Source organism: Myotis nattereri, assembly GCF_964212035.1.
Source record: "Myotis nattereri genome assembly, chromosome: 10".
Classification (NCBI taxonomy): Eukaryota; Metazoa; Chordata; class Mammalia; order Chiroptera; family Vespertilionidae; genus Myotis; species Myotis nattereri.
Window position 1 is genome coordinate 5,436,540 of NC_138085.1, and position 20,375 is coordinate 5,456,914.

The following is a 20,375-nucleotide window of genomic DNA, read 5'->3' on the forward strand; positions in this document are numbered from 1 at the left end:
TCCTCTCCTCCCCGCTCAAGCGTAGCTAGTGGTTTCTCATTCTGGTTACTGCGCTTTCAGACTCCTGAATTTCCATTTGGCTCTTTTAAAAAGGTTTACCTCTTTATTGGCATTCTCACTCTGATGAGAAATTGTTATAAATGTTCCTTTCATTCTTTAAGCATGGTTTCCTTTAGCCTAGCCCTCTGAGCAGACAAGGTTCTGCCTAGCCCTCTGAGCAGACAAGGTTCTAAGAGCTTTGCTGCTCTGCGTGTGGCTTGGCGAATGCTCGCACGTCTGCTCCACGTCCTCCGACGGCCCCTCAGCGGGGGCAGCCCCGTCATGCGGTCTCCTGGGCCCCCAGCGGCAAGTGGGATCCCACGAGGGCCCTTCTTCCCCTGGTTTTCTGTTAAGCTGGCTAGTCTGCCATTTTGCTTTTGGCTACTAGTCTCATGGAGCTCTAGTTCCCTGGTAGTTTCTTGCCACTAAGAGCTTTGTTTTTGACAAATTGGGTAATTTAAGGTTGGATACGTTTAGTGTAGCTGTGTTTTTAACCAGGAACAAGTTAAGATGTTCCATAATGAAATTTGGAAAGCTTTTACTTTTGTTTTTTTTTTTGGAATACTGCTATTTTTATTTTTAAAAGCACATCTGCAAGAACGCTTTTACTTTTATATTATTGTGGACGAAAGGGGTCACATGCTAACCTGACAAGCTCAGGGAAGGCCTTCTTGTCGGTCTTGCAAACCCAGACCTAAAGTCACCACAAAGGATGGTCTGAAATTAAACTTTAACTAAAACCAGTTATGGTGGGTAGTCACCTCCTAGGCCGGTATCTTCACTGACAAGGTCAACCTTTACTGTAACTGAGCCTGTGTGTCTTTTTGCATCTATGATAACCTACCCTTGAAATGTCTGGGTAACTTGTAACTCCCCTTTTTCTGGACCCCTTGAGGCACAACCTAATGTGCCTGTGTGCCAGGACAGAGACCACAAATCCCTTCATTGTTATCATGTTGTTTCTGCACCCACCTAAGTGTGTGTCTATCATTTTACTTTTTATCCAATCCCAGGGGTTCCCCCCACCCCAACCCTTTGCTTTCTCCCGCCTCTCTAGTCTAGCACCAATGGATTTCATGTAACCCACCTACATCCCTTTCCTTTGATTGCAATGTATCAATACACATGTAACCCGCCATTCACCATTCTCCAGAGCATTATCTCAATCTGTTGAGGTTCTGCTTCCCGGGATATGGCGACAGTTTGGCTCAATTAAACTCACAAAAATTCTTTACAGGTTTGAATGTTTTCATGTTAACATTATAAAGTAGAAGATGGCAAAACAACTAACAAGGTGGGTTTATTCTTTTTGAGCAAAGCCTCCAGCTCACTGTAACTCTGGCGGCCTGGCTCATGTGTTCAGATGCCCTCCTGGGGGTGGCACTGGCGGAGACAGGCTTTCCCAGCACACTGTTTCATTTTATAACAATTTATCTTTTTTGATGAAACTATTACAGATGTCCCCTTTACCCCCAGTGACTCCTTCTAACCCACCCCCATGCGCTGCCCCGGCCTTCACCACTCTATGGTCTGTGTCCACGGGCTATGCATATAGGCATGCAAGTTCTTTGGTTAATCTCTTCCCACCCACCCACCCCGCCTCTTCCTCTGAGAATCTTCAGTCTGTTCCCTGCTTCCAAATCTCTGGATCTATTTTGTTTGTGAGTTTATTTTGTTCATTAGCTTCCACATATGAGTGCGATCATGTGATACTTGTCTTTCTCTGACTGGCTTATTTCACTTAGCATAATACTCTCCAGGTCCCTCCATGCTGCTTCAAGGGTAAGAGATCGTTGTTTTTTACTGCTGTGTGGTATTCCATGGAATAATGTACCACAGCTTTTTTGTTGTTAATTCTTACTGGAGACTATTTCTTCCATTGTTTTTAGAGAGAGTGAAAGGGACGGGGGAGAAGGAGAGAAGAGAGAAACGTTGACGTGAGAGAGCCACATCAATCAGTTGCCTCCCTCCCACATGCACCCCGACTGGAGTGGGGAACCTGCAGCCTAGGTATGTGCCCTTGACCAGAATCACACCCAGGAGGGACCCTTTGGTTCTTGGCTGATGTTCCAGCCACTGAGCCACCAGCCAGAGCAACCTTAGCTTTTTTATCCACTTTTTTTCTACTGATGGGCACTTGGCTGTTTCCAGATCTTAACCATTGTAAATTGCACTGCTGTGAACATAGGGGTGTATATGTCATTTCTGATTGGACACCATATCATTTATCATGGGGCGTTGTCTTAGAAAACTGAAGACCGAAGGTCGACATTGCTACTATTCTGGATAAAGAAATATGCAAGGCTAGCTCATCAACTGCTCAGTGTTTTCAGGCGTGGAGCCTGCGCTCCCGGTGACTGACAGACTGCAGCCCAGCCCGGAGCTCTGCGTGACTCTGCCTCCGTCCCTCTGACTGTCTCTGCGGCACCTCCTGCAGGCGCCAGAATGCCCTGAATGCCCAGGCGTTGGGTAAACAGAACGAGCTGCCATCCTGGCCCCACGGTGCTTGCCCTCTTGCAGTCCTTCACCTTCCGAAGAGAAGGCAGGTCAGGGCACGGTCCCTGACGACGGGACGGCTCCGGCCTCTCAGGGGCCTCAACTGCCTTTGCTGTCCCCCGTAACTGCATCAGGTCAGAGCATGAAATTCGGGCGTTTGGGGAGCGGGTCGGAGCAGGCAGCATGTGCTGACAGGAAACCTGTCAGTGAAAGGGACGATCCAGTTTCAGTCAACATGCCCGCCCGCCCGCCAGGGCCCGCACCTCAGACAGTGCATGGAGCGATCACGCAGCACAGTGTCAATTACACGCAGCCTTACTGTGCACACACCACTCCCACTCGGTGCTGGGTAGCTTTATTGCAAGTCATACAATCTCGCTGCAGGCCTCACACGACAGGAAGTGACAACTGTAGGGACAGCTCGTCATTATTTCCAAGTTCCTGACATGTTAATTGCACTTAAAATTAAATATGCAGTGAAAGAAAGATACATTTATAAAGATATTCAGCGGGAAGTTTGCACTTGGATTTGCCTGGCTTGGTTATAAAAATTCACAACCGTCTTCCACCTAAGGTCTCCATAAGGGTTTCTCCTCCCCCGGGACTGGGCTAGAAGAAAGGGCGGAGGGGTTACACAAACGTGACTAGTGACTATCGCTGAGAAGCACAAGAGGAAAGCCAGGTGCGGCTGGAGGAGGCGGGCTCCACGCTGCCCCCCCCCCCCCCACCCGTGCGGGGACACGGGACGCGGGCCTGCGTGATGCAGGCAGCCGCACTCAGATGTCCTTCCCGCAGTCGGGGCACAGGATGTCGTCCCTCTCGGTGAGGAAGCCGCGGCCCACCAGCGACAGGGAGCACTTCTTGCAGTTGAAGCAGTCGTTGTGCCACTGCCGCTCCTCGAAGGAGATGTACTTTGTGCCGCCAAGTCCTGTGGGCGGAGAATGACACGGGTGAGCACGCCGGGCCAGGCGCTGGGGCTGCACCGGGAATTCTGGTTCCGCTCCTGGGAGTGGGGTCCAGACACAGCCCGAGGAGCTCAGGACTCCAAGGAGAAAGGGCTAGAGAGCAGCATATGGGACGCCTGCAGTTCCAGAGCCCGTGCGCCCCCAGAAGGAACTGAGCTGAGCGCCCCTCACCGGGGTGTGGCCGGCACCGACTTAATGAATGACGCGCTCACAGGGAGGGTGAAGAGAAAAGGCTCCTTTTCTCCGGAATGGCGGGAAAGACCTCACAAAAGAAACAGGGGGTGGGTGTGGAGGAGGGGGCGCACTTTCTCGCAGAGGGCAGTCATGAGACAAGCCCCGGAACCCAGCCGAACCCAGCCTGCAGCCTCTGCAGTCTGCCCGTGCAACAAACCCTCGTGCCAGACTCTCACCCGTCAGCGTTGGCTCCTGAGGAGGGGCAGGGCCGCGCCTGGTGGCCCCAGACACTCACCGCTGATGGGGTTGGTGCAGCCGGCACACTTCTTGGCATACAGGTCACAGAAGCAGTCCAGGCAGTAGGCAAACTCGTCTCGGGACGTGAAGCGCTGCCCGGACAGCGGCTTCTTGCAGGCGGTGCACACAAAGCACTCCTTGTGCCAGGGCTGCTCCCGGTAGGTGACCCCTCCGGCGGTGATGGGCTGGGAGGCAAGAGGGCAGGGGTCAGGTCCTGGGCAGAGCGGCCTGTGTTCTTAGCGTGCGGCCTCCAGGAGACGTCAGCTCTGGTTCACGGTCACTGAGAAACCGCTTCCCAGCCCTCACCGTCCCTGCTGCAGACCTGGCTTCCTGCTAGTGATGTGGGTACAAGGCGCCCGCCCTCCATCCTCAGAGGGTGCTGGACTGGGCGCAGGTGTCAGAGCAGGAGGCAGTGCCACGGTGAAGGCTGAGCCTGCAGCGAAGCGGGCGACCCTAACCTAAGCCAGACCTCGAAGGCCTGGGCCCGGGGCCACTTGTCTGTAATGACCCCGGTCCCCCTGGTGCAGTCACTGCTGTGGAAGAGGCTAAAGCCACGTGGGACGGGCCTGCGGGGCCGCAGGGCAGCTGGGAGAGGCCCCAGGCCCCTCCTCGCGGCCTCAGCCCTAGTCCTGCGCGGAAGCCAGGCACACACACAGGTCGGCAACACCTCCACCTGACCTGCTACCCGTCTGCACTGTTGCTTTCCATGTTCAGTTAACCAACGGACGTGGACAGAGCCGGGCCCGGGTCTCAGCTGGCCGCGGGCCGGCCATGCACGACGGAGGGCGCTGCACTGGCACTCGCAGTGCGTCCTGAACACTGCTGCCCATCCAGCTCCTGCTCTAGTCCTTACAGAGACAGATGTGACTTCCCTTTTGCAGATGAACAAACTGAGACCCAGAGAAATTCAGTGACTTGCCTGAGAATTCATAGCTAGTAAATAGCAAAGTAGGTACAGAGTTCAGGATTCCTTCTATCCTGTATTCTCTTCATTAAAGTATAAACCATTAATAATTATCCAACAAGTGCTCTCTAAGGAGTAGAACTTATGCAAAACATGCTGGGTGGCAAAGTGTCTCCGAGGCTACAGAGGGCGTTTCTGTGGCAGATGCTGCACCTGGAGCAGCCTCCCTCGCCCTGCCCATCCAGACTCCGCGCCCTGCCACAGTGGCGTGAGCGCTGACGGGTGTGCTGATGTCACACACACGTGTAGCCCAGACGGTGTGCCTTCATTTCCCCACGGGAACAGGACCGTGACGGGAAACGTTCCGGGAAGACGGCCCAGGAAGAGGAGCCTCTAAAGGGACGTTCCCGTGGGTCTCACTGAGGAACAACCACAAAAAGGGAGAGTGCAGGGAGTGGGTGCCATGAAGGGACGAAGGAATACACAGCACAGACACATGGTCGTGAGAGGGGGCGATGGAGAAATGGAATTCAAAACAGTAAAGAAAAAATGGAAACGCGAGAAGGAAACAAGGTGGGGACTGAAGAAACGCACAATACTCTGCCCTTTGAACCGGTGCAGGCAGATGGCCGGCAGGGAACGGGGACACGGCACAGACAGAAAACGGGCGGGAGCCAGTCTGCGCTTAGTCCCGCGACAGCAGGCCAGGGCGCTGGTGGCGGTGGAGGGTGCACAGTCCTCACAGTGTCAGGACCTGTGTGTGAGCGGACACTGGGAAACGAAGCTACACCTGAAGGGCACAGACGTGGGGGACAGGACAGGCGGGAGGGAGACGGCTTCCTCCGGGTGCAGGGCTCCGTCCTCTCTAACCTAACGGAGCCGCGCAGCCACGGCCCGGGGCCACGTGTAACTGGTGACCGGCCCTCCCCGGGCGGCCGTTCCCTGGCTTTCCCTCCCGCCGCCTCTTTCCCTTCCACAGCAGTTGGCTCTGGCTTCGTTTCTCCCAGAGCAAGACAACAGAGACCGCTCTGGGCTCATAAGTTCTCTCCACATCGAGTCACACATGAGCACACATCTGGGAAGGAAGAAGGAAGTAGTGAAGGATTTTATCTCAGACCACCGTGCGCACGCCTGGAAAGACTGAAACACAGGTCCCAGGGCCAGTGTCCGGAGCACATGAGAATACGGACAGAGGGTGACAGAGGTGTGACTTCCGTACTGTTCCGGTGTCACAGCCGGCACCTCTTTCGGGAAGGACGAGCGGGTGGGCCATGGCCCACACTGACTCGCGTGTGCAAGGCCCAGCAGGCTCGGGTACCTTTTTGCACTGAACACACTGCAGGGCATGCTGCTTCTCGTAGCAGGGCACGCAGAAGTTCTGCTCGTCCTTGGGGATGAAGCTCTTGGTCCCGATGGGCTGCTGACAGCGGTGGCAGATGAAGCAGGTCTCGTGCCAGCTGCTGCCCTTGTACTCCATCTTGCGGGTACCTGTGGTGACAGGCAAGAACAGGGTGGCGCTGTGACACGACGGCTGGGTGCAGTCTGCCCTGGGACCCGCCACCCGCTCGACCTGTGCACAGCGAGGCATTTTGCTCTCAAAGGCTCGCCTCTACGTGGGATGCTCTCTAGGTTGTAGAGGGGTGCCCACTGCTACCCACCCAGTTCGTAAAACAACAGCTGTACACACTCAGAGTGCGTGTGTGCACACGACGTGAAAAAATATTCTAGTCTCTCGGCATTGCAAAACACAAAGAAATCTGGCATAGCTCAGACTCACCCGTGAATCCGGAGCAGAGGGACCTGTTATGAACAGCCCTGCTGCCCAGGGGGTGGAAATGGCGGGGGGAAGGAACCTGGAGCCTCACCCGGCTCAGTGAGGAGCCTCCACATCTCGCCCAGCAAGGTGGTGCACACTGAGCTGTGATGCCCAGTGCCTCCCACACTGCGCCCGCGCTACCAGTAAATGAGTGACATCTCATTTCCTTCCGAGTAACTATTATCATGAGATATGTTCACATAATTTCTTCAAGTTGATTAAGAAGATGGAGAATAGAGGACTAAAAATGGCGGCAGGGTAAGTGGATGCTGCGTGGACATAATCCCAGGAACAAACTGGAATTACAACTAAAATACAGAAAAGCTTCCTGAATAATCTACGGAAAACTCACAGGAGAGAACCCTGCTACCTGAGGACCGAACGTGGAGACCCCATAGAGACTGGTAGGAAGGGTGGAGGCTCAAAAGGGCTGATGGGCGCCCACAGACAGCAACTGAAGTCCCGGAGAGATATCTCAGGTGGGGGGGTGGGGGTGGGCGGGGTGGGTGCCACTAAAAACTCTGGGATCTAATCCCCAGGCTGGGCCCCCCAGCAGAGAGCACCAAAACTGAGAAGGGTACCCCATAACATCTGACAGTGAAAAGCAGCAGGGTGCTGTCTGCCAGGGAGTGATAGCTGAAAATTCAGGCACCCTCTTAAAGGGCCAATGCACATAATTCCCTGTGGAGCCACCCACCTTGAGCTCAGGCAGCAGAAGTGTGAAGTGGACTGGAGCTGTGAGAGCAGAAGCCAGGACTGGGGACTCGGGGGACAGGGCTCAGAAGGCAGACACCCCAAGTTTCCTGGGCTAAGTCATTCCCCTAGGCAGCGGAGGACATCTTTTCCACATAGACATCTGCCTTGCCTGGGGGGAAGATAGTCAACACACCCTCTTGCAGCAGTTCTCAACCTGTGGGTCACGACCCCTTTGGCGGTTGAATGACCCCTTCACAGGGGTCGCTTAAGACCATCCTGCATGTCAGATATTTACATTATGATTCATAACAGTAGCAACATTACAGTTATTAAGTAGCAACAAAAATCATTTTATGGTTGGGTCACAACATGAGGAACTGTATTTAAAGGGCCAGAAGGTTGAGAACCACTGCCCTATTGGAAAACACCTTCCCCTGAGGCCACTTAAGAGACTAAAAATAACAATTAGCTTCCAGGCAGAAGCAACTGCCCCACCCTGTTGAAAAAAACTCTCGCCACACCTGAGGACAATTGCCTGGGGGCAATTCAAGTTGGAATCTTATCAGTCTGTAGGCAGAGTCGGTCTCTGGAGGCTTTGAGTCTTTGCCTGATCTAATTAGTCAGAAACAGCCTTTAACACTGTCCTGCACTAGAGATTGAAAGGTGTAGAGGATCTACCTAAAACAAAGTCACAAACCCAAACAGACAACCAAAGTGAGGAGACAAAGAAACAACCCCCAAATGCAGCGGTTCTCAACCTGTGGGTCGCGACCATCAGAAAACACATATAGCATATCAGATATTTACATTATGATTCATAACAGTAGCAAAATTACAGTTAGGAAGTAGCAACGAAAATAATTTTATGGTTGGGGGTAACGACAACATGAGGAACTGTATTAAAGGGTCGCAGCATTAGGAAGGTTGAGAACCACTGCCCAAATGAGAACTAGAGAATTCTCTAGAAGAAGAGATAAATGAAGCAGAGATAAGAAATTTATATGAAGCATAGTTCAGAGTAATGATGGTAAAGATGCTCAACAGCATGAAAAAAAAGATATAGTAACTATGAAAAAGGAACAGTTTGAGATAAAGAATGACATAACACAAATAAAGAACACATTGGAAGGAATACACAGCAGATTAAGGGAAGCTGAGGATCGAATCAGTGAATTAGAAGACAGAGTTGAAATTATCACTCAGAGAACCAAAAAGAAGAAACAATTAAAAAACAGGAGGACAGCTTAAGGGAGCTGTGGGACAATGTGAAACATAATAATATTAGAATAGCAGGTGTGCCAGAAGAGGCAGAAAGGGAGAAAGGAATAGAGAACATGTTTAAAGAAATAATGGCAGAAAAATTCCCTAACCTGGTAAAGGAAAAAGTCATACAAGTTCAGGAGGCACGGAGAGTCCCAAGCAAGAAGAACCCAAATAGGCCCACACCCAGACACATCATAATTAAAATGCCAAAAATTAAAGACAGAGAATTTGAAAGGCAGCAAGAGAAAAGAAAACTGTTACCTACAAAGGAGCTCCCATAAGGTTGACACCTGATTTCTCATCAGAAACTCTACAGGCCAGAAGGGAATGGCATGAAGTACACAAGGTAATGGAAAGCAAGGATCTGAGTCCAAGGTAACTATTTGCAGCAAGGCTATCATTCAAAATAGACGGTGTAATAAAGAGCTTCCCAGACAAAAAAAAGGCTAACGGAGTACATCACTACCAAGCCAGCATTACAAGAAATGCTAAAGGGACTGCTGTAATGAGAAGAAATGGAGAGAGAAAACTAGGCATACAGAATTAAAATGACAATAAATAAGTACCTATCAATAATAACCCTAAATGTAACTGGATTAAATGCTCCAATCAAAAGGCGAAGGGTAGCTGAATGGATTCAAAAAGATGACCCAATTATATGCTGTCAACAACAGACCCACCTCAAAACAAAAGACTCACAGAGGATGACAGTGAAGGGTTGGAAAAATATCTTCCATGCAAATGGAAAAAAAATAAATATATAGCTGAAGTAGCAATACTCATATCCGACTTTAAAATGAAGGCCATCACAAGAGACAGACAACAAAGGTCACTACGTAACATTAAAGGGACCGATCCAACAAGAGCATATAACCCTGGTAAACATATATGCACCTAATATAGGAGCACCTACATATATAAAGAAAAACTTCTAGAGAACTTTAACGAAGAGATCGACAACAATACAGTCATAGTAGGGACTTTAACACCCCTCTGACTTCACTGGATAGATCTTCCAGAAAAAAATTCAACAAGGAAACAGTGACTCTAAAGGACACTCTAGATCAGGTGGATTTAATTGACATTTATAGAACATATCATGCCAACGCAGCAGAATATAGAAGTGGGATTTATTCCAGGGATGCAAGGATGGTACAATATTCACAAATCAATAAACGTGACACATCATATAAACCAACTGAAAGACAAAAATCACATGATCATATCAATAGATGCAGAGAAAGCATTCGACAAAATCCAACACCCATCTTTGATAAAAAATCACAGCAATGCGGGAATAGAGGGAGCATATCTCAACATTATAAAGGCAATATATGACAAACCTACAGCCAACATCACACTCAATGGGCAAAAACTAAAACCATTTCCCCTAAGAACAGGAATGAGACAGAGATGCCCACTTTTACCACTCCTGTTTGACATAGTACTGGAAGTGCTAGCCATAGCAATCCGACAAGAAGAGAAATAAAAGGCATCCAAGTTTGAAAAGAAGTTAAACTGTCATTATTCGCCTGATATTGTACATAGAAAACCCTAAAGACTCCATAAAAAAAAAGACTTCATAAATGAATTCGGCAAAATTAACATCCATAAATCTATGGCTTTTTACACACCAATAATTAATTCACAGAAAGAAACTAAAATAACAAGTCCATTTACCATTGCACACAAAAAAATTAAGATACCTAGGAATAAACTTAACTGAAGAGGTAAAAGACCTGTACTCAGAAAACTATAGGACATTGATAAAAGAGATAGAGGAAGACATAAAGAAATAGAAGAATACATTGTGTTCATGGATTCGTAGAATCAACATCATTAAAATGTCCATACTACCCAAAGCAATCTATAGATTCAATGCAATCCCCATTAAAATACCAATGCATATTTCACAGACCTAAAACAAACTCTCCAAAATTCATATGGAATAAAAAAAAAAGACCCCGAATAGCCACAGCAATCCTGAGAAAGAAGAACAAAGTTGGAGGGATCACAATACCAGATATCGAACTATATTACAAAGCCACTGTTCTCAAAACTGCCTGGTACTGGCACAAGAACAGACATAGACCAATGGAACTAAACAGAGAACCCAGAAATCAATCCAAGCCATTATGCTCAATTAATATTTGACAAAGGAGACTAATGCATACAATGAAGTCAAGACAGTCTCTTTAATAAATGGTGTTGGGAAAATTGGACAGATACATGCAAAAAAAATGAAACTAGACCACCAGCTTACACCATACACAAAAATAAACTCAAAATGGATAACGGACTTAAACATAAGACAGGAAACCATAAAAATCTTAGAAGAATCCATAGGCAGCAAAATAACAGACATGTGTTATAATGATATCTTTACAGACACAGATCCTAGGACAATGGAAACTAAGGAGTAAATGGGACAAATGGGACTACATCAAAATAAAAAGCTCTGCACAGCAAAAGAAACCATCAACAAAGCAAGAAAGGCCACTGCATGGAAGAACGTATTTGCCAATGTTATTTACAATAGGGGTTTAATCTCCAACATTTACAGGGAACAACTTAACAAAAGGAAGATAAAGAACACAACCAGAAAATGGGCGAAGGACTTAAATAGACACTTTTCAAAAGAGGACATACAGAAAGCCAAGAGACATATGAAAACATGCTCAAAGTTTCTGATGCAAATCAAAATGACAATGAGGTACTGTCTCACCCCTGTCAGAATGGCTATCAGCAACAAATCAACCAACGACAAGTGCTGGCGAGGATGTGGAGAAAAAGGAACCCTCATACACTCCTGGTGGGAATGCAGACTGGTGCAGCCACTGTGGATAACAGTATGGAGTTTCCTCAAAAAACTAAAAATGGAACTCCCATTTGACCCAGTAATCTCACTTGTAGGAATATATCCCAAGAAACCAGAAACACCAATCAGAAAGGATATATGCATCCCTATGTTCATAGCAGCACAGTTCACCACAGCTAAGATTTAGAAACAGCCAAAATGCCCATCAGCAAATGAGTGGATTACAAAACTGTGGTATATCTACACAATGGAATACTACACTGCTGTAAAAAAGAAGTAACTCTTGCCATTTGTAACAGCATGGCTGGACCTGGAGAGCATTATACTAAGCAAAATAAGCCAGTCGGAGAAAGATAAATATCACATGGTCTCACTCATTTGTGGGATATAACGAACAACATAAACTGATGAACAAGAATAGAGCCAGAGGAAAAAATATTTTAGAATATAATAGAAGTAATCCTGTTACTTGCAAGATTTGTTTTGTATGTTGTAAATAATTAGTAAAATAAATTAAAAAATAAATAAGAAGATGGAGAACCTAAATGCTTTTTGGTTCACCCCACCCCTACCCCCATGCCTGACGCACAGCAAACATTCAATACTTGTTGATCAATGTTTTCCCCATACTTTCCCAAAAAAAGTGTATATTTACTGAAAGACATGGTTCAAGACGGACAAGTATGTGAGCACCGCTGGTATGAAGCAGAAGCAGAGTACTTCGAGAAAGGGAGCATAAGGAATGAAGGAAGGAGAAGCGTGGCGCCAGCTCGCTGCACACACCCCGGGCAAACCCAGGTGCTGCCCGCTGCATAGGGAGGTTTTGTTGGAACCAGCCACTCCCGCTCACGCGGTCCTTCCACAGCTGCTCTCACGCTGCCTGCAGAGGGGAGCAGCCGCGACAGGGCTGTGGCCCGCAAAGACCGGGTTATTAATCCAGCTGGGTCTTCACGGAAAACTGCGCCAACCCCTGGCTCACGGGAAGGACGCTACAGTGGGATGACTGCAGCGCAGCACGCGCTCCAGCAGCAGGGAGTTCGCCTGCTGGGCCCTGGGTGGCAGCCTCCTGAGACAATGCAGGCAGCACAATGCAGGCGTCTACAGTCGCTAAGTCAAAAATAATACAACCAGGCTAAGGGCTGTGTTTAGCTGGGAGGCAAGTTGGTGAGATGCATGTGACTCGAACCATTAGAATACGCACTGGGAAGCATTACTGATATGTTTCTAGATGTCGTTTTGGGGTCACTCTCTCAGCTCCCTGTCCTTTCAGGATCAGACATTTGGGCACCATCTCCCATAGTCACGGAATTCTTGCGGCGGGGGCGGGGGTGGGGTGCATCGCGATCTTCACAGCCTATGGAATTCAATCAGGGAGTGATGAATTCTGAAGCGAGGAAAATTCTAGTAAGCAGTTTAATTTCAAGTACAAATGGTGGGTGCTACTTTCTTATTATTTCAAAGCGTAAGAGAAAGTTTATTTAGAAAGTCACAGAGGTAGAAGGAGTGAGCCACGGATGTAGGAGGAATGGGCGCAGGAAACAAGTTACAGAGACTGGAGCCCTTGGAGCTGAGGAGAAAGGCAGCACAGGGAAGGCGCTGGGGGAGGGGGCGGGCGGCCTGCTCCATGGAGAGAGCCGCCAGTGGTGGAGGGATTTTCATGTAAATTCTAGAATAATTTACTTTGGTCTCGGGGCTTCATTTTTCCAAATATCCCTGCATCACTTACTCTTTTCTCTCTGCCCTTCCCTCTGATCAAGCAGCCAAGAACGTTGTCCATGAACATAGAGACCCCAAGCAACACTGTGCAAGTGCATCCCTGGTGTCTTCTGAGCCAAGTCTTATACCCACACCAGGGCTCAGGAACCAGCCTTGTCCCCGGCAGGGCATCCCGTGGGCACGCCAGCCCAAAGCGGGCATGGGGCCTGAGACTCCATTTACACAGGCCTGCAAAAGGACTGCAAAACGTTGCCAGCAGGTGGCAGCAAACCTCGTCTAACAGAACCTGCATGGCCAAGGATTCTCGAGATGGAGAGTGTGTGTGTGTGTTTGTAAAATATATTTTTATTGATTTCAGAGAGGAAGGGAGAGGGAGAGAGAGATAGAAACATCAATGATGAGAGAACCATTGACCGGCAGCCTCCTGCACGCCCCTACTGGGGATTGAGCCTGAAACCCGGGCATGTGCCCTTGACTGGAATCGAACCTGGGAGCCTTCAGTCCACAGGCCGACGCTCTATCCACTGAGCAAACCGGTCAGGGCCTTTCTCTCTGATTCAAATAAGCAAGGGGGTTCCAGAAGGCTGGGGAGGGCTGTGACCCGCGAGCCCGCCCCAGGCTGCGGTGCTTCTGCCAGAGACCTCTGCCCAGGCCTGGGCGTTTGGTGGGTGAGCGCTGTGAGTCCTCGCACTGTGGGGTGTCACTCAGCCGGGAAAGGCCGACATGCTGACTTCTATGGAGTGCGGCCCCAGGGTACTTTTTCATTGGGAAACGCCCCTCGTCCTGTCTGTCTAGACTCCAAAGCACCCTGCTCTGCACCGCTGGCATCTTGACTGGGTTGTAGCATTTAAGAATCGAACCACAGCAAGGAAGCAGGTGTGTGACGATCTGGTGCTCGCCCTTTCTCCTGGTTTTGCATGTGTAGGCTTTTCCCCACCTGCCCTGGTGCTTCTCTGACTTCTCCACTCGCTGAAACCCAGTTCATCCTTCCAGCCTGCTCCTATGGGGCAGCCCCAAGCGCCCGCCCCTTCCTGACTGCCCCGCTCTTGGCACGTTCCTCCCTCCCAGCAGGCTAGACGGCTTCTCCAACATTCCCACCAAAGCATCCCAGGACAGACCCTCTCACTGAGGTAGGGGAGGGGTACTTGAGTGGACTGAGCCGTCCCCTTCTCCAGCCCCCAGAATCATGGACTGTCTTGGAAATCTCAAAACATTTGGGAACATTTCACAGCCTATTCTAAGAGACACTTACGTTTGTCTTCATTTAAATGCCAGCTTAGTTACTCAGTGTTTTGCTCCTAATCTCGGAAGTGTGCGTTGCTCCGGGAAGTGGGAGCTCTCCCCATCCGCCCTGGTTGCTCCTGTCTGAGCAGACACAGCTGGACACCCGGGTCCGCAGGGCCGTCTCCCCAGGGACCCTCCTGCAGGGCAGGGCCACGTCTGGCTCACAGTTCCCGCGCGTCGGCTGACTGCCCTGGTTCTGCACTCGACGGCACCTTCTACTCACCCAGCCTGAGCCCATCGCCGGGACCAGCCCTCGAAGGCAGCCCGCATGTCCTCCATCCCCACCCCTCGCCCATGCTGCTGCTGCTCCGGAGCTGCCCTCACAGAGGGAAGATGGAACGGAGCTGGAGGCAGCAGGAGCCGGGAGCAGTCGCTGAAGGAAATGTGCTCTGCAGGCGGCACTGAGGAACCGAGCTCCCTCGGCCACTCTGCCAGGCTGTTTTGAATTTACAGTAACTGAGACTAGTGCGGGGCTGGGGTGGGGTGGGGAGGAGACCAGGGCCTACGCAGTGTACATGGGGGAGGCACAGGACTGAGGAGCACAGCCTCCTGACCCGCGTCCGGTGCCCTCGCACAGATGCCGTGCTGTTTCCGGGGGAAGGGGGTGCCCCACGCTGCTCCGCACTCCTGCCAGTGCCAGTGGGGCTGTGCGGGGGGGGGGGGTGGGGGTGGGGGGGGGAGGGAGGTTAGCGGGGTGGGGAGGATTGCGCACACCGCAGAGGCTCATCCGGCTTCTCCACCTCAGAATCAATGCGGTGCCAAGGTGGGAAGCAGTCAGTATTGCCCCCCTGAGTCCCCTGCACGCCCTCCTACCTGTGCCAGAAGGTGGCTCCCAGCCCCGCAGCAGCCTGGCCGGGACCTCTGGTGTCCTCCCTGGTGAGCTGACACAGGTGACCCTGAAGGCCATTTAAGCCTAGAACTGTCCATGCTTTTACACGTTCGCACTGTGTGATTCCACATAGCTCTCATTCCAAGGGCCGCGCTGGGCATCCTCCGCACCTGCATCCCCTGTCCCGACGCCCAGACTCCCCCAGAAAGACCTTGCCGTTCCGCGGGCTCACAGCCACCTGCAGGCAGGACCTCGGCCTGTGTGCCCCCACCAGTCCTGGGAGCTCCAGCGTGAGCTGTGTGGCCTGGGACTTCCTCCTTTGGGTCCCCTCCCCCAAGAAGGACTCCCATCCTGCCCTGGTCCTCCAGGCAGGGCAGTGAGGGGAGGACCTGGAGAAGCAGAGGGGCCCACAGGGCTTCCTTGCAAAAGGGCAGGACTCCGCTGAGCAAACTCCGGACCCTGAGTGGACAGGGAGTGCGGAGGCAGGGCCCGCCGCCTGGGGAGAACTCTGTGAACAGAGGCGGCAGGCGTCTGCTCAGAGCCGCCCACGGCCCTTCCTGGGCTCTGGCTGTGGAACCCTAGTACAGCTTGGCTTGTGTGTCCATGAACCCAGGGTCCTTCTGTGCAGGACTGTGTGTCCCTGCGTGTGGACGTGGACGTGGGCTGCAGCTGGCATTCCCACTGTCTCCACATGTGGGCCGCCTGGTTCCAACAGGTGCAGTGTTAAAGTCATTTTGTAAAAGCCTTCCGGTGGCAGGGCTGTGGGCGTGGCCCGGCCTCCGCTCCCCGTGATAGGACGTCACAGTTACTTGTGAGGTGTATTGACCGGGAGAATGCAGTAGCAATAGAACCATCTGACTGAGACCTAATCGTGCCCTTGCCTTTCAGAAGGTTATGATTTCTTAAGGCAATAGATCTTCCTAAAACAACACCTCCCACATGCCGGTCTCCTGCTCAGAACTCTTCAGTATCTCTGTTGCCAAAAACAGAGGAAACCAAAAATAAAACACAAACTCAGAGCTTGACAAGCAGTCCCCGGCAGAGCGGAGAGCCTGATAAGCAGTCCCCGGCAGAGCGGAGAGCCTGACAAGCAGTCCCCGGCAGAGCGGAGAGCCTGACAAGCAGTCCCCGGCAGAGCGGAGAGCCTGATAAGCAGTCCCCGGCAGAGCGGAGAGCCTGACAAGCAGTCCCCGGCAGAGCGGAGAGCCTGACAAGCAGTCCCCGGCAGAGCGGAGAGCCTGATAAGCAGTCCCCGGCAGAGCGGAGAGCCTGACAAGCAGTCCCCGGCAGAGCGGAGAGCCTGACAAGCAGTCCCCGGCAGAGCGGAGAGCCTGACAAGCAGTCCCCGGCAGAGCGGAGAGCCTGACAAGCAGTCCCCGGCAGAGCGGAGAGCCTGACAAGCAGTCCCCGGCAGAGCGGAGAGCCTGACAAGCAGTCCCCGGCAGAGCGGAGAGCCTGGCTCTCCGTGACCTCTGCACTCACTGGGACCCCAGCTGCATGACCGATGATTACTCAGCAGCCGCCTTAGTTTTTAAAAATTAGCATTCAATCTATTGAGGTAACAGACTCAAAACCCTCAAGTTCACATGGCACATCTATTATCACATTCATGAATATAGTGAATTTTAAAAATCAGTTTTCAGGGGCCTTTACATTTGGCTCTGTTGTTAATGTGGTGAACTGAACTCCTTTAAGACTACTTTTGAAAATTAAGTATATTTGATATCCCTTTAAAGTTCCTCAACTAACAAACTGAACCTCAAGTTCTGAAGTAATTGTTGAAATGAAGAAAACCTCTAACCATGGGGAATCATAAGATACCTTAAATGTCCAAACAGTTTATCAATGAAGACATTTTCCATTTAAAATCACAAGCCTAAATCACTTATTCCATGCACTTTAAGTCAGAATCGCTAGTTTAATTTACGCTTTAGATCGACTTTTTAAAGCCCCACACATACTTTGTCAGATTACTTCATGCATCGTTTCTGTGGGTGCCATTCTCTTAATGTGCTCCCTTAGTTCTAAAACTTGCCCGGTAAGGCTGAGCTTCCCTAAAGCAGCATAAAGCAGCAGTCTCGTGGGTGGGGCGGGGGTGGGGGATGTCGCCAGCCCGCACTCCAAGGGCCACTGTGCCCGAGGCTGGCTCCGTGGGCCCTCCTGGCCCTCCGGACCCTCCCGACCGCCTCAGAGTCCTCAGGCCCCAAGTCCTCCACGCCCCGTGGCACCCTCATGCAGGCCATCTGTACCCCGCCCCGTGGCACCCTCATGCAGGCCATCTGTACCCCGCTGGCCGGCCATGCGCAGGCTCCGGGGACTTAGTCGCTGCTCCCCCCTCTGTGCTCCACGGGCTGTCCTGGTTCATGTGGCTCTCCGATAGGGATGCCAGATTAAAGGTCCCGAATGGGAGACACTAGAAGATGAGCTGACGTTCAGACGTAACTGGGAGGTCTGTGTTCTTATTTGCTAAACCCACCAAGTCTGCCTTCCAGGCCCACTTCGCGGGCGGCGCAGAGGCCGGCCCTGCGTGTGCCGCCGGCGAACTGGCCACAGCGAGGTCTGCACCTGTGTCAGCGGCAGGTCCGAGTCGTCGCCCCGCACAGGGCGCTCTACTTGTTCGCATTTCTATGTCTCACAAGATCTATTTTTTAAATGTCATATATATTTGTTCGCTCTAGTTTTTAAAAGGAAACATTCCTCCCTCCCGCAAAAACCAAAACAAAACAAACTACTTTCCTCCTAAACAATGAGGGACAGCCCCTGCCCCACCCCTCGCGGGCAAGTCCTTGCTGCATTCGCGTCTGGGTTGCTCTGAAGGTGGGTCCGTCTGCAGAATGTGAGCTCCAGGACGGAGGACCGGTCGCCTCTCCGCCCACGCCCACTAGTCTATGCACACCCAGCACCCGGGGGACAGGCATGCTGGCCGACACAACCACGATACAGAATCGCGAGCGCAGGGAGGGAGGAGCCGCGTGCGCAGGGTGCCTGACCTGGCATGATGGTCTTCTTGCACTCCTGGCACCTGGACGAGTACTCGTGGGAGTAGCAGTCGGTGCAGAGCAGCTGGTCCTCCTTGGCGGCGAAGGGCTTGTCCACCAGCGAGTTCTCGCAGCGGGAGCAGTGGAAGCAGGCCTCGTGCCAGTGCCGGTCCTTATAGGACAAGTCCTGCAGACCCAGACACAGCAACAGTCAGGTGGGGCGAGGGGGGGGGGGGGGAGCGGCTCCGCCCACTGCAGAGACACGTGTGCCAACCTGGGAGGCAGATGGAGTGAAGGGCCAGAAGCTATGGGCATTCCTGGGCCATGCCCTCCACCTACTGCTCAAATGAGCAAGGCAAGGCTGCTGCCCTACTGCATTTCGGAGCAACTGTTTAGATAGTGTGTGTGTGTGTGTGTGTGTGTGTGTGTGTGTGTGAGAGAGAGAGAGAGAGAGAGAGAGAGAGAGAGAGAGAGACGGAGAGAGAACGAGATGCTTTGAAAAGCGAATGGATTTCCCTTGGGTATCATCTCTGAGAAAGAGACAGAAAACATGAAAGTCAAGGCTTCTCACCGACAGCCTCTGGGCCGCAGGAGCCTGGGCCTCCGAGGGAGGCGGGCAGAGCCCCCTGACAGCAGGGTCACCAAGGTGGCGGGAGGAGGGGAGCCCCAGGTGGAGGGCGAGTCAGGGAAGGAGCCCTGCACAGGCCCTGGCGGGACCTGGCGGAAAGTGCCAGGAGACTCCACGTGTGGGTTCCACCAGCTGCAGCTGGAGCCCAGGGGGGCGGTGAGTGGGGAGGAAGGTCGGGAAGGGCATTCCGGACAGAGAAAGGCCTGTGCATGGACGGGGGGCAGGAGTGGGGCGGGGTGCTTGCTGGAGCTGGCGCTGGGCTCCAGCTGGGGCCCCACGGGGCGCATTCCCACCCGGGCGGGGCCAGGAGGGCGCTGTAAGGCCTGCACACAGTCTAGGTTCATCCTGAGGCCGTGCAGGGGACATGCGTGTGCAGGTGGATGAGGACAGGGGACAGGGAGGGGACGCGGAGGTGAGAACGTGCAGAAGGTCCCGCGGAGACGCGAGGGCTGGGGGGTCTGGTCCGTGGGAAGAGCAAGTAAGGAATCGACGGGGCAGGTGCTGAGAAGACGGAGCCCCTGTGTTTCGGGAAGAGGGGCCGAGAGTGAACCCAGGGGAGCTGCGGGCTCCCCCCTGCCCTGGGGCCCGAAGAAGAAACCTCCTCATGCTGTGCTGTTCAAATGGCTTTTGAAAGCACCAACTCGAAATTAAAGTGACCTGTTTACATGCAGCTTTATCTTAAATGGATTATTTTTCTATTGTTCCTGGTATTCCCAGCTCTGGCCCAGAACCGCCATCCATTTACTAATGAGGCAGAAACAGAATCGGAGGCCACGGCGAGGGCTCCGGGCCGGCTTCCAGCTCAGTGCCCTGACGCAGCTGCTCACACCACCGTCAAGAGCATCCCCACGCCCCCCCCCCCCCCCCCATCTCTGGTACCAACACCCAGGCGGGAGCTGGAGCAATGCTGAGTGCAGGGTGTGAAAACACATCCTGGCCTTGATAGAAAAACAAAACACTGGATCCACTCGAACCCAAGACCTAAAACACCAGCTCCACTCGGACCCGAACCAGAACAAACAATTCTCTTTTGCGGAAACACCGCAGAACTTGGAACAAACTAAAGCTATCTGATTCGGTGATCTCTTTGCGCATTGTTTTAATTCGGGGAATTTAAACAGTATCATTGCTGAACGCCTGTGAGCACAGCTGGGCGACTGGGAGGCTGAGCCTGCGGCCCGCACGCGCGCCCGTCAGGTCAGCGGCTTGCTTCCCAGGACACCTGGGAGGAGTCACGGCCGGTGCCAGGTAACACGGAAAGGAGGTGAGACAAGCACAGAATCTCCCAGTGCAGGACTCCGTGGGCTTGTTTCTGTGAGGCGGGTTCTCCCCTGAGCCCAGCAGCCCTGGGATTGGGGTTCCTGAGAGCAGGCACTGCCTCTCGGGACCAGGGGATGGCACACTGCAACGCCGCCCGCCCCGAGGGCGCATGGCCTGCGGGCAGAGCGCTGTCCTGTCTCTTGAATCTCTAG

General features: G+C 52.2%; 1 protein-coding gene across 1 annotated transcript in view; it reads right to left on the reverse strand.

The window, feature by feature from the left end:
* Positions 1–2,874: 2,874 nt before the first annotated feature.
* Positions 2,875–20,375, reverse strand: part of FHL2 (four and a half LIM domains 2) — a 45,153-nt gene continuing 27,652 nt past the window's right edge. The window contains exons 3-6 of the mRNA XM_081101018.1: positions 18,288–18,462; positions 6,194–6,363; positions 3,970–4,156; positions 2,875–3,463 (exon numbers count right to left, since the gene is read on the reverse strand). Coding sequence (XP_080957144.1) covers positions 3,312–3,463; positions 3,970–4,156; positions 6,194–6,363; positions 18,288–18,462 — 684 coding nt within the window. The 3' untranslated portion in view covers positions 2,875–3,311. The remainder of the gene's footprint in view (positions 3,464–3,969; positions 4,157–6,193; positions 6,364–18,287; positions 18,463–20,375) is intronic.